Here is a 27,122-nt window from a genome sequence, read left to right on the forward strand (position 1 = left end):
TTTGCCATTTCACTATGTGAGATCATAGTTAACCTTAGTAAAACTTAAAAGATATCCATTTTTAGGTGGTAAACAGTGCATCTTTACCTACCAAAAGCATCATATATTAGTGCATTTATAAATGTTACATCTTCATAAGGAAGATGTCTACTATAAACTCAAGAATAATTTTTGCAGAATGAGAATGGCTCACCCATGAAAATGTCATGAACAATGCTGTTATTTGACAATCTTGATAGATTTCCAAATTCTGTAGGTGTTTGTATAACTCCAGTCTCAGTGAAGTTGTGATAACAATAGTAGATCCTATGTTTATCCCGCAGTATTAATTCTGGCATTGCTGCATATATGAAATGCGGAGTTAAAAAACTGTCAATAGAGACATCTAAGGCAAAGTCTTGGTACACCCACTGTTCTGTATCTTCATTGTATATTACCACATAAATCGTTTTGTTGACTCTACATGTAGTGCAGTAATTTAATAATAAGGCGAGTTCCAATGGGTGTCCTGGATACTCAACATTGTGTATAGTCAGTGTAGCAGCTGGTGATATATTTAGAAGGTTTTTAAGTTTTTTGGTAGTTATTATTTTAACAAACTTAAGGAAAGTGTATCCGAGATAAACTTCATTTTCTGTCCAGATTGCCATACTACTTCTTCTTTTGGCCTGTAACAAAATTGAACATAATTAGAAAATCTTTGGTTTTAGGGATAGTTCTAACAATTCCAGTCTTCTCATTTGCTATATTTAAAATGTAGTAATTACTAAGGTCTAACTTTTAGTGTATTTCTGAATAATACTCCAGGCATTGAAATATACTACGTAGAGATATATATTCATAAATATAAATTATTTCAATAATTTTATTCTTTGATAAATTGTTTCCATCTGTAGAAATAATTCCCTTTTATTTATTTATTTTTAAATTTTTTATTTATTTATGATAGGCACACAGTGAGAGAGAGAGAGAGAGGGAGAGGCAGAGACCTAGGCAGAGGGAGAAGCAGGCTCCATGCACCGGAAGCCTGACGTGGGACTCGATCCCGGGTCTCCAGGATCGTGCCCTGGGCCAAAGGCAGGCGCCAAACCGCTGCACCACCCAGGGATCCCAATAATTCCCTTTTAAAGCCTCAGTGAATATCGGCCTTTTCTTTTCTCTCTTTTCTTTTCTTTTCTTCTCTATTTATCTACTCTGGTCAGGAGTGCGCCTTTGATGTTAACTATGGTCAAGATACACTACAAACACTGAGTTAATTTTGGAATTATAGTTTCCTTGGATATGAGATTAAGAGAAGGCAGAACTGAAAACCTTAGATAACTCAATATCACCCTTTTATGAACATAGGCTGTTAGAGTGGAAGGCCACTGAAAGACTGCTATGTCTGAAATTCAGTAGGCCTCATTTCACTGAGAGAGCCAAGGTTCCCCCTGTCTCCTCTTCCCAACTGATTCTAATACTTAGAGATTTTTACTTATTATATAACTTCTATGTTCACAGCAATTAAAAGGAATCTCTTCGGCACATCTTGTCTCCTTAAGTTTATGTAATGTACAAATATTTAGTATTGGATATATTCAGGATGTAGACAGGTATCAAACCAGTAACCAGAGAAACAGACTATTTGCTAAAGAGTCATTTCAGCAAAAAGCCATTTTATCAAATGAAGATTCAATTTTTCTTTAAGATTTTTTTATTTATTCATGAGAGAGAGAGAGACAGAGACACAGGCAGAGGGAGAAGCAGGATCCATGTAGAAGCCTGAAGAGGGACTCCATCCCGGGACTCGATCCCAAGACTTGATCCTGGGACTCGATCCTGGGATTCCAGGATCATGCCCTGGGCCAAAGCAGGCGCTGAATGACTGAACTACCCAGGGACCCCCTGAAGATTCAATTTAAAGTTTAGAGCTTATGTTGCTTTAAATGAGTGTGAAACAATCCTCGAAGAGGAAATATATTAGAAACAAAATGATGAGCCCTTCATAGAAAAGATTCATAGTTATTCCCATTCTTGGCAGAGGGATGAGAACCCATCATATATAGGACAGATGGGAATTCCAAGGAATGAATTTTTACCCACCCACAAACTTTCCCATAGATCTTCACTTAGTGCTTGGGTATAGTAAGCCAAAGATTTTTGGGACAAGGTGGGGAGCTAATAGAACCTCCTGAAACATTTGGGGCCTCTGCCAAATATAAAGCAGTAATCCTCTGAAGACAGGGAGGGGGGGCAGGCAGCAAGGCAGCAAAGTTGAGAGAAATCCAAATGCATTCTTGATTCTCAGCTACCATAGGCTGGGAGTGGGTAAGAGCTGAGAGAAACTCTCCCTCTGACACATGGTTGGCCTTTACAGAGTGTAAAGAGTCTCCCTGCCATGACTTGGGGCAGGGAAGCAGGAGAGAGAGATAGAGAGATCTCCCAATGCAGAAAAATCCAGAGCAAGATGAGAGAGGAAAGAGAATCCCTTAGTAATCAAAAAGCTGGTGGTGAGGCTGTAGAGCAAAGACAACTCTCCTTGGGTTTGGAAAGGTGGTGGCCAGTTGTAAAGTATGAAGAGATCTCTGGGATCTTGTCAGTGCTAAGAGCCCAAGCACGGCTAAAGAAAAAACAACTCATAAAAATGCTGAAGGACTTAATAGAAAAGATGGGCAACATGAGGGCAGACATGGGAAATTTCAGCTGAGATAAATGATAAAAAAGAACAAAGTGAAAATGCAACATATGAAAAAGTATGATATCAGGAATAAAAAATTATTCAATGGATTCAAGAGTAAAGTAGGAAAAGCCTAGGAGTAGAGAACTTAAAGACAGGTTAATATATAAACTAAAATACAAAGAAAGAGGTAGGGTAAAAAAAAAATGAACAGATTGTCTGAGATCTGTGGGACAATATTAAATGGCACCACGTATGTGTCTTTAAACTCTTAGAAGGAGAAGAAAAACAGAATGGTGCAGAAGAAATATTTGAAGAGATAATGTCCAAGAACACCCCTAAATTAATGAATGACATAATCCCAGAACCCAAGAAGCTCAGCTGAACTACAAACAGGATACATACAAATGAAATCATACCTAATCACATAATAAAAGTGCTGAAAACCAAAGATAAAGAGCAAATTCTGAAGGTGGCTACAGATAAAAAGACATATTGTATATATGAGAACAATGGCATGAATAGTGGCTGACTTCTTACCAAAAATGATGAGGCTATGGCCTCTTAGATAATGGAATGATGTTTTTATAAATTGCTTTACAAACAACAAAAAACATCTGTCAACCTATCATTCTGTATTCAGTGAAAAATGTCCTTCAAAAATGAAGGTAAAAATAAAGACACTTTTATGCAGACGAATGCTGAGAAAACTTGTTATACAAGAAAATTCAAAGACCCTGTTCAGGCTGAAGGGAAAGGAGTTCAGGAAGAACTCTGGATATGCAAACAGAAATAAAGCATACCCAGGAGGATACATATATACACACAATGTATATACATATATGTGTGTGTATATGTATATATATGACTTATTTTGTATATGTATATATGACTTATTTTGGTATCAGTTGATATTTACATGCCTATATATCTTTATGACAATTGATATTTTTTTAAAAAGATTTATTTATTTATTTGAGAGAGAGAGAGAGAGAATGAGTGAGAGTGACAGAGGAAGAGGGAGAGAGAATCTCAAGCAGATTCCTCACTAAGCAGGGAGCCTGACACAGGTCTCAATCTCATGATACTGAGATTACAACCTGAGCTGAAACCAAGGGTTGGACACTTAACTGACTGCACCACCCAGGTGCCCCATATAAGAACTGACCTTTTAAAGCAAAAATATTAACACATTTTGATATTTATAGCCTATTTAGAAGTAAAATATGAGAGAAGAGTACAAAGGGTGGGTGGATATAAATGAAATCACACAGATAAAAGTTTCTTAACACTGTTGAGATGTATGTATTATTTGAAATTAGACTCTGATAAATTAATGATTATGGTATAGCCAAGTGCAACCAATAAAAAATAGTTTGGAATAAAAAAGAATCATCACAGTAAAAAACACAGAGATACTGAAAAATATATGATTATTTCAGAAGACAAGAAAAGAGAAACAAAAGAACAAGTGAGGTTAATAGAAAACAATTGCCAAGATGGTAGACCTAACTCCATCCATAGCAATAGTTATGTTGAATCTAAATGGACAGAAAGCTTTAATTTTAAGGCACATGTTGTCATCCTGGAGAAGAAGCAAGACTCTGCAGTTTATAAGAAACATAAAGTCACATACATATTGATAGTAAAAGGATCAAAAACAACCATGCACCATAAGGCATGAAACAAGACAGCCTAGTGCATACCCTCTAAAAAAGTTCAGATAGGAAAAGATTGAACATTGGGTGACGGGCACTTAGGAGGGCACTTGATGGGATGAGCACTGGGTGTTATATTACATGTTGGCAAATCAACTTCAATAAAAAATTAAAAAGATTGAACACACCAAAAATTGGTGAGATATGGAACTAAATGAAAAAAGCTGCTTTAAATATTTTATGTCTAGCTTTATAATAAATTCTGATACATGATAGAAGAAATACTTTGCTACTCCATCTGCTTCCAACCCTCATCTCTTTACTCTTTCATGTATTTTAGAATCAGCATATTGAACTCCACAAAGTAACATTGTGATTTTGATTGGAATTGCAACAAGTCTATAGATAAATCTGGGAAGAATTTAAAAGCTTATAATATTCTGTATTATAATCCATGAACATGATATAGCTATTTATTTATTCAGATCTTCATTAATATATTTTTTAAAGATTTTATTTATTTATTCATGAGAGACACAGAGAGAAAGAGAGGCAGAGACACAGGCAGAGGGAGAAGCAAGCTCCCTGCAGGGAGCCTGATGTGGGACTCGGTCCCAGGTCTCCAGGATCAGGCCCAGGGCTGAAGGCAAACGCTAAACCGCTGAGCCACCCGGGCTGCCCTTCATTAATATTTTTGATAATTATTTTTTATCTCAAACAAGATCTCAGGCGTTTTTAGTGGCATTTATTTTTAGGTATCTGTAATTTTTTTGTTTTATCTTGAATTTCCATATGACTTTTAGAATCAGCTTCTCAATTTCTTTTGTATAATGGCTGCCCATTGGGATTTTAACTGATGTGTGCTGAATTTCTCAAGCATAGACATCTCACCATTAACAGATCTCTCCATTTAAGTCTTTTATTTCACTCAGTAATGTTTTGTGGCCTCTGTATGTGTGTGTGTGTGTGTGCACGTGTGAAGTATATGTGTGATGTCTGTGGAATGTGTGTGTGATATGATTTCTTTTAAGTTTTAATTTAAATTCCAGTTAGCTTCAGGTGTATGATATCTTCCATGCATCACCTGGTGCTCATCATGACAAGTGCACTTCTCAGTCGTCATCATTTATTTCCCCCACTCCCCCTCCCAACTCCCCTCTGGTGACCATCAATGTATTCCCTGTAGTTAGGAGTCTGCTCCTTGGTTTACCTGTCTTTTCTTCCCCACTTTACTCTCCCAGTACCTGGTACTTTTGATTGGATAAGAGAAATTGTGACTATTACCTTGTTGAGTGCTGAATATTCTTAATAAATACTCGAGTTTTTTTCTGAGATTTAATTAAGTTACTGGGAAACAGTTGGGTCCCTTTGGGTCTTGTTTTTAAGATTTGTTCAATAGGACCAGAGAAGCATTTGGTTTGATGAAATTTATTCCTCAGTACTGAGGCCAGACCTTTAGAGCACTCTACCCGACCTCCCATGAATCACTATGAGCATTTTCAATTTGGCTGGTTAGAAGAGGTACCATTCCTATCCCTGTGTAAGTTATAAATTCTATTGCCTAGTCCCTTCAGCTATCTCCCAGATTGGACAGTTTCCCCCAGATTGGACAGTTTCCTCACATACATACACTTATTAGTACTCTGCTGAATACACACGGGGAACCCTTTGCACATATCCAGAATTGTATGTGCAGTTCTTTCATCTCTGATATTCTGCTTTGCAAACTCTGGCCACCTTGTTCTCGCCTCTCAGTTCCACTTCCCGAACTCAGGGAATCTGCTAGACTCTGCCTGAGTTTCCTGTGTCCTCGTTCCATGATCTGGGAACTTTCTTAGGACTTTAATCTGGGACAATTGCAGGGCTCATCTTGATATACAATGTCTTGAGAGGCACTGTTTCATACATTCTGTTCAGTTTTTTTGTTTTTATATATTATTCAGGAAGGTAAATATATAGTCCCTGCTTTTTAACTTCATCTTGACCAGAAGTGGAAGTTTCTAATATAATCATTTAATGCTATAAATTTCCCTCTAAGAACTGCTTTAGCAGCATCCCATAAAATTGGATACCTTATACTCTTATTTATATTCAGTTAAAAGACTTTCTAATTTCCCTTGAAATATCTTATTTAACACAAATTATTTAGAGGTGTATTGTTTAATTTCCAAGGATTGGGGTATTTCCAGATAGAGTTCTGTTTTTGACTTCTAGTTTAATTCCATTGTGTTTAGAGAACATTCTTTCAAATTTGCTGAGGTTTACTCAATGACTCTGTATATGGTCTATCTTGATAAATGTTCCATGAACACTTGCCAAGAAATGTATTCTGCTGCTGTTGGGTAGACTGTTCTATGCATTTTAATTAGATTCAGTGAGCTGCTCAGTTCTTCTATACCCCTGCCTATTTTCTGCTATTCTATTTTCAACTGTAATTACAGACTTGTTCATTTCAACTTCAATTCCATCAGTTTTGATATAGTTTTAAAATGTTGTATTTTGATTTTCAGTTAAATATTATTTCTAATTCCCTTAAAACTGTCTTTGTTCAGAGTTATTTAGATGTGTATTTGTGAATTTTCAAATACCTGAGGGCTTTGTACATATCTTTTTTTTTTTTTTTTTTTTTTATGATAGTCACAGAGAGAGAGAGAGAGAGAGAGAGAGGCAGAGACACAGGCAGAGGGAGAAGCAGGCTCCATGCACCGGGAGCCCGACATGGGACTCGATCCCAGGTCTCCAGGATTGCGCCCTGGGCCAAAGGCAGGCGCCAAACCGCTGCGCCACCCAGGGATCCCCATATCTTTTTTAAAAAAATTGATTTCTAGTTTAATTCTGTTAAGATCAGAGAACATACTTTGACTTCTATTCTTTTAAATATGTTAAAGTTTGTTTTAGGTTCCAAAATATCGTCTTAGTTAATAGTCCATGTCTACTTGAAAAGTATGTACTTTCTGCAGTTGATAGGTAGAGTATGTTTTACAAATGTACTATTAGGTCAAGTTTGTTGATAGTATTACTTAGGAGTCAGTAAACTTTTTCTGGAAAGGGCCATACAGCAAATACTTTAGGTTTGGGGCCATATAACCTCTGTTGGAAATTTTCATCAGTGCTGTTGTAGTGCAAAAGTAGGCAGATATTATACATAAACAAATGAGAATGACTGTGTTTCAATACCATTTACAAAACCATTTACAAAAAAGGTGGCAAAGTGGATTTGACTGATGAGCAATAATTTTCTGATCCCTGCTGTAGTTTCTTTGTACATCCTTGTGATTTTGTCTCTACTTGTATGTTTTATCTATTCCTGAAGAAGGAGTGTGGACATCTTCCAAAAAATTTGTAGACTTATCTATTTCTTTTTTCCATTCAATTAATTTTGGTTCTTGTGTTTTGAAGATTTGTTGTTAGGTATGTCACATTTAGGATTTTTATGTCTTCTTGATGCATTGATCCTTTTATCATTATATAATGCCCCTTTTTATCCTGATTGTTTTCCTAGTTTATTTGATACTAACAAGCCATTCTATCTTTCCTGTAGTTAGTGTTTTCTTGATATATCCTTTTCTAATATTTTACTTTTAATTCAACGGCATCATTTTAAGTGGATTTCTCATAGAATGCATACAGTTTGATCTTTTTTAAAAAATCCAATTTATCCATTCTTCAGTAGATGGATACTTGAGCTTGTTTCCATAATTTGGCTATTGTAGATAATTCTGCTATAAACATTGGGGTGCATATATCCCTTTGAGTTAGTGTTCTTGTATTCTTTGGGTAAACAGTAGTGCAATTGCTGGATTATTAGATTTTTAACTTTTTGAGAAACCTCCATACTGTTTTCCAGATTGGCTGTACCAGTTTGTATTCCCACCAACAGTACAAGAGGGTTCCCTTTTCTCCACATCCTTGCCAATACCTGTTGTATCTTGTGTTGTTGACTTTACCCATTCTGATGGGTGTGAGATGCCACCTAATTGTAGTTTTGATTTGTATTTACCTGGTGATGAGTGATGTTTAGCATCTTTTCCTGTGTCTGTTGGCCATCTGCATGTGTTCTTTGGAAAAATGTTTATTTATGTCTTCTGCCTATTTTAAAATTGGATTATGCATTTTTGGGGTGTTGAGTTTTATGATTGATGAATGGATAAAGAAGTTGTGAGACACACACACACACACACACACATTAGAAATGGAACATTACTCAGCCATAAAAAAGAATTAAACCTTGCCATTTTCAACAATGTAGATGGAGCTAGAGAGTATTAGGCTAAGTGAAATTAGTCAGAGGAAGACAAGAACCATATAATTTCATTCATGTGTGGAATTTAAGAAACAAAACAAGTGAGCAAAGGGAAAGAAAAGAGAGAGAGAGAGAGGCAAACCACAAAATGGATTCTTACCTATAGAGAACTGATGGTTACCAGAGGGGAAGTGGGTGAAGTAAGTGATGAAGATTAAGAAATGCACCTGTGATGAGCACCAGGTGTTATATGGAAGGGCTGAATCACTATACTGCACACCTGGAACTAATATCACACTATATGTTAACTACTTGGAACTTAAGTAGGCTCCACATCTGTCCACAGTCTGGGGCTGGAACTCAGGACTCTGAGATCAAGACCTGAGCCAAGATCAAGAGTTGGAAGCTCAACTCACTGAGTCACCCAGGTGCCCCCAACTAACTGGAACTTCAAAAACTTAAAAAAAATCCAATTTGACAATTGATGCCTTTTAATTAGTGCTCTGGCCATTTAAATTTAATGAAATTATTGATATTTTTCTATATATCTCTATTTTATTGTTTAAATTGTATCCTCTGTTTTTGTTCCACTGTTTCCCTTTCTGCTTTCTTTTGGATTATTTGAAAAAAAATTTTAGTATTCCATTTTAATTTATATATTGGGTAGTTTTTTATTCTATCAGTTAAATTTTGTTAGTGGTTGCTCTAGGGGTTGCAATTTATGCCCTTACTTTTCACCTACTTAGAATTAATACTTGACATTCTAAGTGCTATAAAGACACATCACTATTCCATAGGTTCCTTTATCCTTCCCCATTACGTTGTAATTGTCCTATATATCAAGATACATTAAAAGCTCCACCAGAAAATATGTTTTAAATTTTGATTTTGGGCAGCCCGGGTGGCTCCTGCCTTTGGCCCAGGGCGTGATCCTGGAGACCCGGGATCGGGTCCCATGTTGGGCTCCCTGCATGGAGCCTGCTTCTCCCTCTGCCTGTGTCTCTGCCTCTGTGTGTGTGTGTGTGTGTCTCTCATGAATAAATTTTTAACAAATCTTTAAAAAAATAAAATAAATTTTGCTTTTATACATTTTTTGTCATATCTATTTTAAGGAACTTAAGGGGATAAAAATAATCTACTATATTTACTCATATATCTACCATTTCTGTTGTTCTTTATTGATTTCTGATGTTTTAAATTTTCCATTTCATTTCTGCCTGAGCTTCATTAGGCATCTATTTCTTTTAGAACAGATCTGTTGGTAACAATTCTCTTAGTTTTCTTTTTTTTTTCTTAGTTTTCTTTCATCTAAAAATGTATTTTTCTCCTTAATTCCTGAAAGATATTTTTGTCTAGAAATAGAACTCTAAGTTGATATTTCTTTTCTTTCAGCATTTAACATTGTTTCATTGCCCCCTGTCATCTATGGCTCCAAATGAGAAATCTGCCATCATTTGAATCATTGTTTTCCTATATATGATATGTCATTTTTCTATGGGTGCTTTCCAGTTTTTTTTTTCCTTTAGTTTTTAGTAGTTTGTGAATTTCTTTGCAGTTACCTTGTTTGGAGTTTGCTGAGTTTCATGACCCCATATATTTATATTTTTTGCCAAATACAGGAACCTTCTAACCATTAGTCATTCTAATCTTTTTTCTACATGATACTGTTTCTCCTCTCCTTCTTGAGACTTCAATGACATGAATGTTAGACCTTTTGGTATCAAACCACGGGTCTCTAAGACTTGGTTCAATTTTTTAAAAAAGATTTATTTATTTTAGAGAGAGAGAGCACACACAGGGGCAGAGGGAGAGGGAGAGAGTGTCTCAGGCAGATGCTCCGCGGAACAGGGAGCCTGACATGAGGCTCGATTTCATGACCCTGAGATTAGACTGTGCCAAAACCGAGAGTTTGAGACTTGATCAACTGCACTCCCAGGTAATCCAGACTTGGTTGAGTTTGACAATTTTTTCTACTGTTTAGATTGGAAAGTTTCTATTGATGTCACTTGAGTTTTGCTGTTTCCTCTATCATATCATTTCCATTTTGCTATTGAGCACGTCTAATAAGTTTTCATTGCAGTTATTCTATTCATATTCTAAAATATCTGGTTTTGATTCTCTAAAATAGTTTTAAGCATTCTTCTCAAGGATAGTTTTACTGAATGTATATTGTTTCAGGTTGACAATAATTTTATTTCAGTTGAGTGTTTTACTCTTTTCTGGCTTCCACTGGTCCTAATTATTTTATTGCTTTGCTTATGATTTATCTTCTCTGAATGGATACTTTTAATATCTTATTAGTCTTTGATACCATGCAATTTGATTATTTTGTGCTAAGTGGGCCATATTTTTTATCATATCAATTGGCATTTCTTAGTACTTCTGGACTGAGGATTGGTATCTTTAAATCTGAAAAATTCTCAGTTCTTTCTCATCTCTCTAATTTTTCTTTTTTTCCCTATTAAGCAGATGTGGTTTTTTTACATTTTTAAAATTTAAATTCAATTTGCCAACATGTAATATAACACCCAGTGCTCATCCCATCAAGTGCCCTCCTCAGTGCCTGTCACCCAGTTACCCCATCCCCCCACCCACCTCCCCTTCTGCAACTCTTTTTTTGTTTCCCAGAGTTAAGAGTCTCTCATGATTTGTCTCCCTCTCTAATTTTTCCCACTCAGTTCCCACTCATTATCCTTTATAATCCCTTTCACTATTTCTTATATTCCATGTATGAGTGAAACCATATGATGATTGTCCTTCTCCAACTGATTTATTTCACTCAGCATAATATCCTCCAGTTCCATCCACATTGAAGCAAATGGTGGGTATTAGTCTCTTCCAATGGCTGAGTAATATTCCATTGTGTGTGTGTGTGTATATATACATATACATACATACCACAGCTTCTTTATCCATTCATCTTTCGATGGACACCGAGGCTCCTTCTACAGTTTGGCTACTGTGGACATTGCTGCTATGAACATTGGGGTGCGGGTATCCCAGCATTTCACTACATCTGTATCTTTGGGGTAAATACCCAGTAGTGCAATTGCTGGGTCATAGGGTAGCTCTATTTTTAACTTCTTGAGGAACTTCCACACTGTTTTCCAGAGTGGCTGCACCAGCTTGCATTCCCACAGACAGTACAAGAGGGTTCCCCTTTCTCCACATCCTCTCCAACATTTGTTGTTTCCTGTCTTGTTAATTTTTGCCATTCTCACTGGTGTGAGGTGGTATCTCATTGTGGTTTTGATTTGTATTTCCCTGATGGCAAGTGATGCGGGCACTTCCTCATGTGCTTGTTGGCCATGTGTGTCTTCTTTGGGGAAATTTTTGTTCATGTTTTCTGCTCATTTCATGATTGTAATTTTTTGTTTCTTGGGTGTTGAGTTTGATAAGTTCTTTATAGATCTTTGATACTAGTCCTTTATCTGGTATGTCATTGGCAAATATCTTCTCCCATTCTGTAGGTTGTCTTTTCATTTTGTTGGCTGTTTCTTTTGCTAGGCAGAAAGAAGCTTTTTATCTTGATTAAGCCCCAATAATTCATTTTTCCTTTTGTTTCCCTTGCCTTCATAGATGCATCTTGCAAGAAATTACTGTGGCCAAGTTCAAAAAGGGTGTTGCCTGTGTTCTTCTCTAGGATTTTGATGGAATCTTGTCTCACATTTAGATCTTTCAACCATTTTGAGTTGATCTTTGTGGATAGTGTAAGAGAATGGTCTAGTTTCATTCTTCTGCACATGGCTGTCCAATTTTACACCACGTTTTGAAGACACTGTCCCTTTTCCAGTGGATATTCTTTCCTGCTTCATCAAATATTAGTTGACCATAGAGTTGAGGGCCCATTTCTGGGTTCTCTATTTGGTTCCATTGATCTATGTGTCTATTTTTGTGCCAGTACCATCCTGTCTTGATGATCACAGCTTTGTAATACAGCTTGAAATCTGGCATTGTGATGCCCCTGGCATTGTTTTTTTTTTTTTTTCAATATTCCTCTGGCTATTTGGGGTCTTTTCTGATTCCATACAAATCTTAAGATTATTTGTTCCAACTCTGTGAAGAAAGTCCATGGTATTTTGATAGGGATTGCATGGAACATGTACATTGCCGTGGTAGCATAGACACTTTGACAATATTTATTCTTCCAATCCATGAGCATGGAATGTTTTTCCATCTCTTTGTGTCTTCCTCAGTTTCTTTCAGAAGTGTTCTGTAGTTTTGAGGGTATAGATCCTTTACCTCTTTGGTTAGGTTTATTCCTAGGTATCTTATGCTTTTGGGTGCAATTGTAAATGGGATTGACTCCTTAATTTCTCTTTCTTCCATCTCATTGTTAGTGTATAGAAATGCCACTGATTTCTGGGCATTGATTTTGTATCCTGCCACATTGCTGAATTGCTGTATGAGTTCTAGCAATCTTGGGGTGGAGTCTTTTGGGTTTTCTATGTACAGACAGTATCATGTCATCTTCAAAGAGAGAGAGTTGGACTTCTTCTCTGCCAATTGGGATGCCTTTTTTTCTTCTTTTTGTTGTCTGATTGCTGAGGCTAGGACTTCTAGTACTATGTTGAATAATAGTGTGAGAGAATGGACATCACTGTGGTGTTCCTGATCTTAGAGGAGAGGCTCTCAATGTTTCCTCATTGAGAATGATATTCGCTGTGGGCTTTTCATAAATGGCTTTTAAGACACTGAGGAATGTTCCCTCTATTCCTACACTTTGAAAATTTTTAATCAGAAATGGATGCTGTATTTTGTCAATTGCTTTCTCTGCATCTATTGAGAGGATCATATGGTTCTTGTTTTTTCTCCTGTTGATGTGACCTATCACGTTGATTATTTTATGAGTGTTGAACCACCCTTGCATCCTGGGGATAAATCCCTCTTGGTCATGGTGAATAATCCTCTTAATGTATTGTTGGGATTCTATTGGCTAGTATCTTGGTGAGAATTTTTGCATCCATGTTCATTAGGGGTATTGGCCTACAACTATCCTTTTTGGTGGGGTCTTTGTCTGGTTTTGGAATCAAGGTAATGCTGGCCTCATAAAATGAATTTGGAAGTATTCCCTCCATTTCTATCCTTCAAAACAGTTTTAGTAGAATAGGTATTATTTCTTCTTTAAATGTTTTATAGAATTCCCCTGGGAAACCAACTGTCCCTGGACTTTTGTGGCTTGGGAGGTTTTTGTTGACTGCTTCAATTTCCTCACTGGTTATTAGCCTGTTCAGGTTTTCTGTTTCTTCCTGTTTCAGTTTTGGTAATTTGTAGGTTTCCAGAAATGCATGCATTTCTAGATTGCCTAATTTGTTGGCATATAGGCTTGTATTGTGATATATTTCCCTCTTAGGACTGCTTTTGTTGTATCCCAAAGATTTTGAGCAGTTGTATTTTCATTAGTTTCCATGAATCTTTTTAATTCTTCTCTAATTTACTGGCTGACCCATTCATCTTTTAGTAAGATGCTCTTTAACCTCCATGTGTTTGAGTTTCTTTCAAATTTCTTCTTGTGATTGAGTTCTAGTTTCAAAGCATTGTGGTCTGAAAATATGCAGGGGACAATCCCAGTCTTTTGGTATCAGTTGAGATCTGATTTGTGACCCAGTATATGGTCTATTCTGGAGAAAGTCCAATTTGCACTTGAGAAGAATGTGTATTCAGTTGCATTTGGATGGAATGTTCTGCATATTTCTGTGAAATGTATTTGGTCCAGTGCATCATTCAAGGCCCTTGTTTCTTTAGTGATGTTCTGCTTAGAAAATCTGTCATTTGCTGAAAGTGCCATTTTGAAGTCTCCTACTATTAGTATATTATTATATAAGTATCTCTTTACTTTGGTTATTAATTGATATACTTAACAGCTCCCACATTAGGGGCATAAATATTCATGATTGTTAGGTCTTCTTGTTGGATAGACCCTTTAAGTGTGATATAGTGTACCTCTTTATCTCTTACTACAGTCTTTGGTATAAGCTCTAATTTGTCTGATATGAGAACTGCTACCTCAGCTTTCTTTTGAGTACCATTTGAATGGTAAATGGTTCTCTACCCCTTCATTTTCAGGCTGGAGGTGTCCTTAGGTCTAAAATGAGTCTCTTGTAGAGAACATGTAGATGGTTCTTGCTTTTTTATCCAGTCTGATACCCTGTATCTTTTGATGAGATCATTTAGCCCATTCATGTTCAGAGTAATTATTGAAAGATATGAATTTAGTGTCATCATAATACCTATTCAGTCCCTGTTTTTGTGGATTGTTTCTTTGAGCTCCCTATTTCTTTTAGAGGATCCCTCTTAATATTTCTTGCAGAGCCAGTTTGGTGGTTACATATTCTTTCAGTTTCTGACTATCCTGGAAGCTCTTCATCATTCTTTCTACTCTGAATGACAGCCTTGCTGGATAAAGTATTCTTGGCTGCATGTTTTTCTCATTTTGTACCCTGTATATATCATGCCATCCCTTTCTGGCCTGCTAGGTCTCTGTGGAGAGGTCTGCTATTGATCTGACATTTCTCCCCATATAAGTTAAGAATCTCTTGTCTCAAGCTGCTTTAAAAATTTTCTCTTTATCTTTGAAATTTGCAAGTTTCACTATTAAATGTCCAGGTATTGAATGGTTTTTACTGATTTTTTGGGGGGAGGTCCTCTCTATCTCTTGGATCTGAATACCTGTTTCCTTCCCCAGATTAGGGAAGTTCTCAGCTATTATTTATTCAAACATACTTTGTTGTTCTCTCTCTCTCTCTCTCTCTCAGCCTCTTCTGGAATCCCAGTTAGGCATATATTCTTCTTTCTCAAGCTATCATTTATTTCCCTAAGCCTTTCCTCATGGGCTCTTAGTTGTTTTTCTTTTTCCCTCAGCTTCCTTCCTTTCTATCAACTTGTCCTCTATGTCACTCTTCCACTTCATTAACCCTAGCAGTTAGAGCATCAGTTTGGGTTGCATCTCAGTTAATCTATTTTTAATTTCAGCCTGTTTAGATATCAATTCTGCAGTAATAAAGTCTCTAGAGTCCTTCATGAGCCACCAGTAACTTTATAACTGTACTTCTGAATTGAATTTCTGACATCATATTTATTATTATTTTTTTTATTTTTTATTTTATTTTATTTTTTTATGATAGTTATACAGAGAGAGAGAGAGAGAGAGAGAGGCAGAGACATAGGCAGAGGGGGAAGCAGGCTCCATGCACCGGGAGCCCGATGTGGGACTCGATCCCAGGTCTCCAGGATCGTGCCCTGGGCCAAAGGCAGGCGCCAAACCGCTGCGCCACCCAGGGATCCCCCTGACATCATATTTAAATCCAGATTCTGTAACTCTGTGGCAGAGAGTATTGCTTCCAGTTCTTTCTTTTGTGGTGAATTCTTCTTTATAGTCATTTTGTCCCATGCAGAGTGGCTGTATGAGTGGGCTGAATCAAAACTATCAACCATGACCTAAGTACAATACACCATAGATGATTGTGAAGAGGTCAGAGACCAAATAAAAGAAAAACAAGAACAGAGCAAAATAAAACAAAAAGTGAAAAAACAACTTTTAAAACAAAGTAGTAAAAATAAAAAAACAAAAACAAAAACCAAAATAAAAAAAATAAAAGCGAAAAGAGAAAAGGGGGGAGGAAGGGATGGTGGTGGCGAGGAAGTGGTAGTGGAGAGAGAATGTAGTCTCCTTGAGGTGTCCTAGAGGGTGATCCTCTTGTTCTGAGTGTATTTTGTTCTGTATGTTAGAAGATGCTCAATCCCAAATTTATATAAGCCAGCAATACTTATATAAAGACCCAACATGACCACAAAAACAGAAACAAGATAAAAGAGGGGGGCAGAATGGGAAGGAAGAGAGAACTCACAGAATGAACTAACATGGTGTTCCATTTGGTTCTGGGTGAATTTGGTCGTGCATTACAAGGTACTAACTTCCACCATTGTAAAACAAAATGAGACAGAAAAAAAAAACAAATACCCATATCTCATATATCTACCAAAATTAAATTGAATACACCGAAGGGAGTCCAGAAGTGAAAAATATATCTAAGACATGTAATTGTAGAAATATGAAAGTCAAAAAGGAAAAAAACTTAAAAATGAGTAGTTGGTAGTTAAGGTGGGAAAAGAAAAAATATTGGAAATTTTTAGCCTGATATAAAAACAAGTTGTAATGAAAAAAAAAAAAAGGACCCTCTAGTTCTTTTTTTAAAGATTTTATTTATTTATTCATGAGAGACAGAGAGGGAGACAGAGAGGGAGAGAGAGAGAGAGAAAGAGAGGAGAGAGAGAGGCAGAGACACAGGCAGAGGGAAAAGCAGGCTCCATGCAGGGAGCCCAACGTGGGACTCGATCCCGGGTCTCCAGGATCACGCCCTGGGCTGAAGGCAGCTCTAAACGGCTGAGCCATGCTGGCTGCCCAACCCTCTAGTTCTATATACTATTTTCACTCAGTCCTGGAGCTTTCCAGTGCTGCTTGTTTAGTAAACTTCCATTTCCCTTGTTCTTCCAGCATTTGGTCTGCTGCACTGATTCTTAGGTGTTTGTGCCTGGGCAGAATTGTCCAGCCCCTTGCCTAGTGCTTGGCTCAGTATGAGCTGTTTATCCTGTGAGACCTTTGTTCCCTAGAGGCCCCACCTCTCCCAGGTACAATGTGGAACAAAGAGGAAAGAAAAAAAAGGCCATGGTCAGATTTCCAGCTCTGGAGTCAAGATCTCCAGGAGTAACTAACCAGTCTCCCAGTCTACACGGGCTACATGCTCCTGGGGCAGGCCTGGTGCACTGATCCACTGATCTGCACAGCTTGCGGGGCGTCCAGCAGCAGGAAAGGTCTCGCTTTCCTGTACCCTCCCCACTTCTTGTGGTCCCAGGGGGAATGGAGGATCTCCGGCTTTGTCCTCTGGCGCCCTAGGATCCAGAACCCTGTGCCGCTGGACCCACTCCCAGGCACTGCCTCTCCCGAAGGGAATGGAGGACAGCCACCTCCCTCTGCTGCCAGGCTCTAAAGTAACAGCAGCTCCAGAGCCAGCCCCTGTAACTGGCGGGCTTCTCCCAAATGCCCTGGAGGGCTGTGGCGCTCTAGCCCTTTACCGAGGGGGACCGGTGAGCAATCCCCCAGGCACCCCTCCTCTTATAGTGACTTCGGGAATCTTGATGCTTCCGCCCCTCCTGCGATTCTGCCCAATTTCCCTGCTAAGCCCTTTTCCATCAGGGAAAACTCAGGCATGGATTTTTAAAATTCCCACTTCTCCAGGGCTGTGCTTTTGGGCCCTGGAGGCTTTTGCTGCTCTGCTTTAGCCCTGCTAGTCATGGTTCCCCTACTTTAGTTCTTTTTAATTTTTTTCACCTTCATACCTTATTAGTAGTGAATACATTTCTTTCTGTAGCATTCCAGCTGTTCTCTCTTTACATCTCAGGTCAAATTCATAGGTGTTCAGGATGTTTTAAAAGTTATCTAGGTAAGTTTGTGGGACCAGATGAGCTGAGGACCCCTACTCTTCTGCCATCTTGCCCCCCATTCTAAACTTTATTTTGGAATTCTGGTTAGACATCTTGGATCTTCTCCACTGAATTTTACATTTCAATTTTCATTAGTTTTACCAAAGCTTATTACATAAAATTTAATATTTTAGCATTTATTTTTACATATTAAAAATTTTGAAATACAATCCACATACAGAAAACGGATTGAATAGAAAAATATATAGCTGGAAGATTTGTGACAAAACAGAGGTCTGTGTAATGACCTTAGAGATTTAGAAATGGAATATCATCAGAACTCCTGAATGCCACCCAAGCGCTCTCACAGTCACTATGTTTTTCCTTTCTGGGATAATCACTATCCTAAATCTTACAGTAATGAGTTTCTTGCTTTTATTTTTACTAATTGCCTTGCCATTTGGTAGATTCTTTTCTCCTTATGTCTTCCATTTATTTAAATCTATTAAAGATATTTTATATTTTGTCAACTTTAATACCTGATGTCCTTGCGGGAATGATTCTATTCTTTATTGTTTCTCCTGACTCCCATGGCATCTTGTTTCTTTGTGTGTTTTGTCATTTTTTACTGTGAGGTCAATTTTTTTCAGAATGTTATCTGTGGAAAATTTTCAAAGCCTGAATTGAGGCTTAATTTCTCCAGAAATTGTTGTGTTTACTTCTGCTTGGTGCTAGCCTTAATGTTTTTTGAACTACACAGGTGCTGGGACTCTGGGCCCCAAAGCCCATGTGAGTCAGTTCCTGATGACAAATTTTATTTTATTTTATTTTATTTTATTTTATTTTCTAAAAAGATTTTTTTTATTGGAGTTCAATTTGCCAACATATAGCATAACACCCAGTGCTCATCCCGCCAAGTGCCCCCCTCAGTGCCCATCACCCAGTCACCCCATCCCCCGCCCACCTCCCCTTCCACTACCCCTTGTTTATTTCCCAGAGTTAGGTGTCTCTCATGTTTTGTCACCATCTCTGATATTTTCACTCATTTTCTCTCTTTTCCCTTTATTCCCTTTCACTAATTTTTATATTCCCCAAATGAATGAGACCATATAATGTTTGTCCTTTTCTGATTGACTTATTTCACTCAGCATAATACCCTCCATGTCCATCCACGTCGAAGCAAATGGTGGGTATTTGTCGTTTCTAATGGCTGAGTAATATTCCATGTATATATAGACCACATCTTCTTTATCCATTCATCTTTTGATGGACACTGAGGCTCCTTCCACAGTGTGGCTATTGTGGACATTGCTGCTATAAACATCGGGGTGCAGGTGTCCCAGCGTTTCACTGCATCTGTATCTTTGGGGTAAATCCCCAGCAGTGCAATTGCTGGGTCACCTGATGACAAATTTTAAAGACAGACTTTTCTCTCCTTTGAAGAACTAAAGCTCACATAGATTTCATTATTTTGGAAAAATTTTGAAGGTTCATGTTTTATGAAAAAATGATTATCAGATGTCCTACCTTGCACAGGCCCAAGGCCTTGTGTCCAAGTACCAGAGATCTAAATATCTAAATTAGTATATGTGCTTACAGAAGGTGAGATGTTAGAATTGGCTTATGCCTCTGGATTAGTGATCTAGGACTACCCCATTCCTCTCAGGATTTCCCCTACTTCCATATAATCCAGCTATATCCTTAAAAAAAGTTTTAAAATTTTTACACAGCATTTTAGGTATTTTGTAACGTAATAGCTTTAGGATACCTTATTTACTATATTGTCAAAAGAGGAGTTAATTCATTTTTGAAAGTACACAGTCTTTGGGGGAAATAATTTTTTGGACCTTTTGCCCATGTCAAGGTAAAACAAAACTGTGATAATATGGCTAACTTATTCTTCATAATAATATACAAGATTTGTTTTATTCTCTTTTGTTGGAAGTGTATCTCTATAAAGAGGCCTCTGAAAAGTTAGGTTAGGAAAATGGACTTATTTATAACCATAAATTAAATAACTCTGCAAAAGCTGCATAGTATAGTATCTTATATATCACTGAATTTCATAACACAGTAGGGACGCCTGGGTGGCTCAGCAGTTAAGCGTCTGACTTTGGCTCAGGTTGTGATCCTGGAGTCCCGGGATTGAGTCCCGTGTTGGGCTCCCTGCATGGAGCCTGCTTCTCCCTCTGCCTGTGTCTCTGCCTCTCTCTGTGTGTCTCTCATGAATAAAATCTTTAAAAAATAATACAGTAAATCTATCTAAATGTGTAAGTGTAATATATATAATATTTTACTGACCTTTAATAAATAGTTGATCCAACACCATTTTCTTGATGTAATGCCAATAATTCCACTATTGGGGAGATTTTCACTTATTCCCAGTCTTTTGAACTCAGTAAAACTCTTTATGTAAAGAACACCATTTATTAGAAAAAATATTCCATCCCGTGATACATTCACATCAGATATGCTGTGTCTTTCATCCTCAGTCAAAATGTTTGGAGGCACTCTGATTCTGATCCAAGTACGGAATGAATCATTTGTTTGAAAGGTTTCCATATCCGCTACCACAACAATATAAGAAGGAACACAAGCAATCCAGGTTGCCATTAACTGACTACCAGCTGGTGAAGAGATGGGTAAAAATCCAGGAATCTCAGGTATTGTCAACAACGGAAAGGTCTGCAGGAAAAGAAAATCTGCAATAAAGCAATCTTGAAAAGCCACTTGATTTCCTTTAATCTCCTTTAGCACATCTTCTGACGTCATTGGTACTGAAATACGCCAGGTCCTAAGAAAAAAACAGAAAACATAAAAATAAAATGGTCTCTCTCTCTTCTCTCCTCCATCTTGTACATTGTTGACATTTATTATCTTTAAAAATATTTTTTATTTTTATCAACATGAATCTGGGTTAAATTAAGTAGCACTAAAACGCTACCTCTGCCCCATTTCTCCTCATTCTTCACTCTTGTTCCCAAAGGAAAACAATCTTGACTCTTACACCTTTTTCATCTGCATTGTGTCTCCAAATTCTTATGCTTCTCTCTTAATATATGATTTTTACATATTATCTATTGGCTTCTTATATGACAGATGAAAATGTATTTCTCATAAAAATATAACTACCAATACATCTCTTCTCCCAGTATCACAGCATTTAGCTAAATCTATAGTGTTTACATTGTTTTACTATGTGAATATTGTTTACTACTGTGTCAGTTATTTTGCTATAATTACATTTTCTTTTTTTTTTAAGATTTTATTTATTTATTCATGAGAGACAGAGAGAGAAAGAAGCAGAGACACAGGCAGAGGGAGAAGCAGGCTCCTTGCAGGGAGCCCCACATGGGACTTGATCCCTGGTCTCCAGGATCACACCCTGGCCTGAAGGCGGCGCTAAACCGCTGAGCCATCCAGGCTGCCCCATACATTTTCATATATACATGTATATTCATATTTCTTCTAGAGTTCATCATTTTTTCATTTTGAAAATCCGTTGTTTCCTAAGTGTTCCAAAAGATAATGTGGTGGCCCATAATTTTTTCCATGTTTTAAATGCAGAGATAATCTAGTACTTGTTTCACTTCATTACTTTTTGGGCTAAAGGCATCATTCACTGGATCCAGCACTTTGATCTTTCTTGTTTTGCTAAAGTACATTCTTCAGTACCTCTCTGTGAAAGTATATATGAACATAAATTTTTGAGACCCTGAATATCTGAAAATATTTTACACACCTGCTGGATAAATTCTCTAGGCAGAGAATTCAGAAATAATGTATCCCTTTTTTTCTTAGTATTCTCTTTTTTTAAAATTTTATTTATTCATTTATGATAGTCACAGAGAGAGAGAGAGAGAGAGAGAGAGAGAGAGAGGCAGAGACCTAGGCAGAGGGAGAAGCAGGCTCCATACACCGGGAGCCCAATGTGGGATTCGATCCCGGGTCTCCAGGATGGTGCCCTGGGCCAAAGGCAGGCGCCAAACTGCTGCACCACCCAGGGATCCCTTTTCTTAGTATTCTAAAATTTGACAGGGTTAAGTTTATCTTTTGAGTGGATATACAGAGGAATTCATGAAAATAAGCATTCTCCCATGTATCTTGGAAACTATGAAAAATTCTAGGGAGTTTCTCATCAGGGCAATCCAGGAGACATCAGGTTGTAGATGTTCAGTAAATGTCTCCTGAGTTTCCTATTTCCTCAATGTATACATACTTGGGTGACGGCATTTTGCCCACTCAGAATGTGGTCCTGGCAGGGCAGGGGGACCCATGTTGGGGCAGTTGTAGGGTTGTCACCACACCTCTATACCCTAAACCATGCCACCATGAAACTCAGTGCAACTACTGCTTTATGCAAGCCACACTACTGACTCTATAACATCGGTTTCAAGTACAATTTCTACAATCATCAGTACCATTTTTTTACACTGTCCACTGGCTATATGATAATCTCATATATGTGTAGCCACATTATAATGAGGTATTGGTGACTCTTCTTTTTGTTTTTGTTTTTTTTTTTTTTTTATTTATGATAGGCACGCAGTGAGAGAGAGAGAGAGAGAGGCAGAGACACAGGCAGAGGGAGAAGCAGGCTCCATGCACCGGGAGCCCGACGTGGGATTCGATCCCGGGTCTCCGGGATCACGCCCTGGGCCAAAGGCAGGCGCTAAACCGCTGCGCCACCCAGGGATCCCTGACTCTTCTTTTTGGATGGAGATCTATTTATCTACAAGGCTTAGAAAGGAGCCAGCACTCAAGGCCTGGTCAGGGCATACCGACCATTTCAATATTCCATGTCTATCATTTTGGTTTCAAGTGTTGATTTTTTTTTAATGATTATACACTTTTCAAAATTATTTTCTTGGGAAGCCTGGGTGGCTCAGCGGTTGAGTGTCTGCCTTTGGCTCAGGGTGTGATCCTGGGTCTGGGGATCGAGTTCCTCATAGGGCTCCCTGTGAGGAGCCTGCTTCTCCCTCTGCCTACATCTCTGCCTCTCCCTCTGTGTCTCTCATGAGTAAATAAAATCTTTAAAAAATTATTTTGTTACTTCTTTCCCATTTTATAACATCTTAGTTTTCTTTTACATATATAATATCTTCTCTTATTTCTGTGAAGATGTTATTTATGCTTTTTTGTGATCTTTTCTTTTGCTCCCTGCTATGTTTTGTTTCCTCTGAGTTCTATTGTTCTCTCTATTGATTTAGGTGTCTGATGTTCATGTTGGAAGCTTTCTGTAATTCTGATAGTTTCTGGATTTCCTTTAATATTTAAGAGGGAAGTTGTAACAAGTTGTGTCTCAGTTTGGAGGGATACTTCTCACCCTTCTTGTACTCCATCATGCTTCTCCCCTTCTGACTCCAAACTTCTTTTAAGTAGGTCTGATAAGCTAATCAAAGAAAAATCCTCTTCTCTCTTGCCAGGAGGATATACACTAAGTTTCCATATTCAGGGAGCAGAGCTGGAGGAAAGAACTGAAGGCACACCAGAGGGTTCCCATCACTTTAGAATTCCCTCTGCAAGCCCTTAATAAATACAATTTCATGTTTTACTAAGTCAGTTACCACTTCTTTATCTCCTTTTACCTTCTGTTCTTGCTTCCCTTCCCATTGGTTCTCCTTGTAGGCTTACAACTACCTTAGTGAGATAATGGGAGAGAATAGAGATAAATAAATACATTTAATCTGCCATGTTTAGTTTATCTCATTTAATCTGAATTTTATTAAGTCATGTTCTGCTTAGAAACTCAGTGGCCCCTTAATTATATCTAAGAAAAAATTCAAGCTATTCCAAATTATTTTCAGGGCATCTCTATATTTTTTCCTATTCAATTTCACTTGCCATATTTTATTTCAGGTGTGTTCTTCCTGTTTGCCCACCAAAGCTGTGCTCTTCATCTCTCTTGGAGTGCTGATTTCATCTTCCTTGTGTTTATTTCACTGCCTTTTAATTCTTCCCAGAACTCTCTTCTATTTTGCTTTCTTGCTTTTTTCTTTTTTTGCTTTCTTGTTTTACCACAAAAATGTATCTTTAATAAGGACAATCTTTTCTAAACTCAGACTAGTCAATCATGTGAATGGTATTTTATGGCATCCAAGGCAATTTTTTAAAAAAAAACTAAACCTCTAAATTTCTCTCCATATGCATGTTTTCTTTATGTTTCTATTAAAATACCACTTATTTAATAATTTTATTATGAATTTATCATATATACAAGAGTATATGACATACACATACATTTAAAGAATAATACTAAGATGAACATCTGTGTACTAATCATCTAGATCAAGAATCAGAATGTTACCAATACCTTAGAAATGTCCTATGCCTCTCCTCCCATCCCCACCTGCTTACACATAATCACTGGCCTGATTTTGTTTGCATTTGTATTTATATTCCTGTGCTTTTTAAAAAACTAGTTTTGCCATAAAATGTCTTATTAAACAATATGCAACTGCATGGAGAAATAGAAAAATCTACTATATAGTTAGAGATTCAAAACTGCTCTTTTAGTAATTGACAGATCCAGCAGGCAGAAAATCAGTAAGGACATAATTGAATTGAACAGCACCATCAATCAAGTGTATCCAATTGACATTTAAAGATTATCTCTTCCAACAACAGCAGAATACACATTCTTCTCAAGTTCATATGGAACACTGACCATGACACATCATATCCTGGGTCATAAAATACATTTTAAGAAATTTTAAAAAATAGGGGTCCCTGGGTGGCGCAGCGGTTTGGAGCCTGCCTTTGGCCCAGGGCGCCATCCTGGAGACCTGGGATCGAATCCCATGTTGGGCTCCTGGTGCATGGAGCCTGCTTCTCCTCTGCCTGTGTCTCTGCCTCTCTCTCTCTCTCTCTCTCTCTGTGTGACTATCATAAATAAATAAAAAAAAGAAATTTTAAAAAATATAAAGTATGCTCTTAAAATACAATGTAATTAAGCTAAGAATCAATAATAGAAAGATAGCTGGAAACTCCCCCAGAGATTTGGAGATTAAACACTTCTAAATAACACATTAGTTAAGGAAGAAATCACAACTGAAGGTAAAAAATATTTTAAACAAAAAGAAAATGAAAAATGTTTTGAACAAATGAAAAAATAAAACAATAAAATTTGAGGGCTGCAGTGAAAGCAAGGCTTAGAGGGAAATGTATGGCATCAATGCATATATTAGAAAAGAAGAAAGATCTAAAGTCAATACTCTAAGCTTCCACCTTGGAAAACTAGAGGAAAAAAAAAGCGATACAAACCTAAAGGAAACAGAAAAAAAAATTGCAGCAGAAATCAGTAAACTGAAAACAGAAGAATAGTAGAGAAAACCAGATGCCTTAATACCAAAACCAGATAAATACATTACCGGTAGAGTTGCAGACCTTTTGAATTCAACAATGTATAAAAAGAATTATATACCATGACCAAACAGGGTTTATTCGAGTTATGCGTGTCGGGTTCAGCATTAAAAATCTATTAATATGATCCATCATATAAAAGATTTAAAAAGAAAAAAAGCATATAATTACATCAACAGATGCAAAAAAGCATTTGACAAAATCTGACACCTATTCGTGATAAAAGCTCTCAGATAACAAGCAATGGAGGGAAACTCCTTCAACTTGATAAAGGAGCATCTATAAAAAACCATACAAAATACTTAATAGTGAGAAATTAGATCCATTTCTCCTATGAACAAAAGCGAAGATGTCTCCTCTTACCACTCCTATTCAGTATCACACTGATAGTATCTTACTATCTACCATAGTAAGATAAAAAAATAAAACAAAAGGCATACATGATTGAGAAAGAAGTAACAAAATGTTCTTTATTTGCAGATGACATGATTATCTATGCAGAAAAAATTTCTGAGAACAAAGGACACATTTAAAAAATCCTGGAACTAATAAGTAATTGTAGCAAGGTTGCAGGATACAAGGTTAATATACGAAAGTCAATTCTTTTGCTTTACAAAACTAGTTAACTGACATAAATGTATTATTAAACAATATTTTTTTTAATTTTTCAGGTTTGTACCTTATATAGATGGAATCATACTGTATTTTTCTTCCATGACTTGCCTTTTTCATTCAATGTTATGTTTGTGAAATTCACTCATGTTGATTTGTATTGCTGTGTTTGATTCATTTTTACTGCTGTATAATGCATATATTCTATAGCATAACTATAAGATGCCTACCCATCTCTCCATGAAATGGAAATTAGAATTTCAGGGGTTTTTTTTGTTATTAGAAACAATTCTGGTACAAATACACACATCTCCTGGTGCACTTGTGCATGGATTTCTGTAGAATATATGCTGCTATTGAATTGCTGAACTATTGGTATGGGCATCTTTAACTTTGCAGGATAATGTAAAATTACCTTTCAAATTGGTTGTGCAATATAAGTGTTCCCATTGTTGCAATGTGCTATATGTATATGGCCAGCCCTAGATGATAAACTAAGAAAATATTTCAAAATGCAGTGAGAAAATTAATGTAATTAAATTGTTACACTAGGAAATATTCACTTAATGCAAAGAAAACAATAGAGGAACAGAGGAAGAAAAAATACAGGAGAAATAAATAAAATGGCAGATATAGAATCAACTGTATCAATAACAACATTAAATATGAGTATACTAAATAGTCTAACCAAATGGCAGGGATTATCAGACTGATAACAAAATAAGTTCCAACTATATGGTGTCTATAGGAGATACAGTTAAGATTAAAAAGTACAAATACATTGAGGGGCACTTGGGTGGCTCAATCAGTTAAGCACTTAACTTCAGCTCAGGTCATGATCTCAGGGTGCTGGAATTAAGCCCTACGTTGGGCTACCTGCTCAGCGGGGAGTGTGCTTCTCCTTCTCCCTTTGCCCTTCCCCCTGTTTGTGCTCTCTCTCTTTCTCAAATAAATAAACAAATAAGTAAAATCTTAAAAGAATACAGGAATATTGAAAGTAAAGGGCAGAAAAATATGTTATGCAAAAGCAACCAGAGAAAGCTGGACTGGCTATAGTAATATTAGAGATGATAACCTTAAAGCAAAAACAATACAAAATAAAGAAGAACATTTTCTAATGTCAAGATACTCTGTCATTCATCAGGAAAGTATAATAATTACAAACATATTC

The 27,122-nt window shown here is 37.0% G+C and overlaps 1 protein-coding gene across 25 annotated transcripts in view; it reads right to left on the reverse strand.

The window, feature by feature from the left end:
• CATSPERE (catsper channel auxiliary subunit epsilon) overlaps window positions 1–27,122 on the reverse strand; it is a 199,931-nt gene that overhangs the window by 73,567 nt on the left and 99,242 nt on the right. For 13 of the 25 annotated variants that reach the window (XM_072830289.1, XM_072830293.1, XM_072830310.1 and 10 more), the window contains 2 exons: window positions 20,279–20,771; window positions 194–668 (listed from right to left, as the gene is read on the reverse strand). In XM_072830289.1, coding sequence (XP_072686390.1) covers window positions 194–668; window positions 20,279–20,771 — 968 coding nt within the window. Of the gene's footprint in view, window positions 1–193; window positions 669–20,278; window positions 20,772–23,565; window positions 23,618–27,122 lie in introns of all 25 variants that reach the window. The other 12 variants (XM_072830306.1, XM_072830305.1, XM_072830298.1 and 9 more) reach the window with 1 other exon arrangement.

Source organism: Canis lupus, chromosome 6 (assembly GCF_048164855.1).
Source record: "Canis lupus baileyi chromosome 6, mCanLup2.hap1, whole genome shotgun sequence".
Classification (NCBI taxonomy): domain Eukaryota; kingdom Metazoa; phylum Chordata; class Mammalia; order Carnivora; family Canidae; genus Canis; species Canis lupus.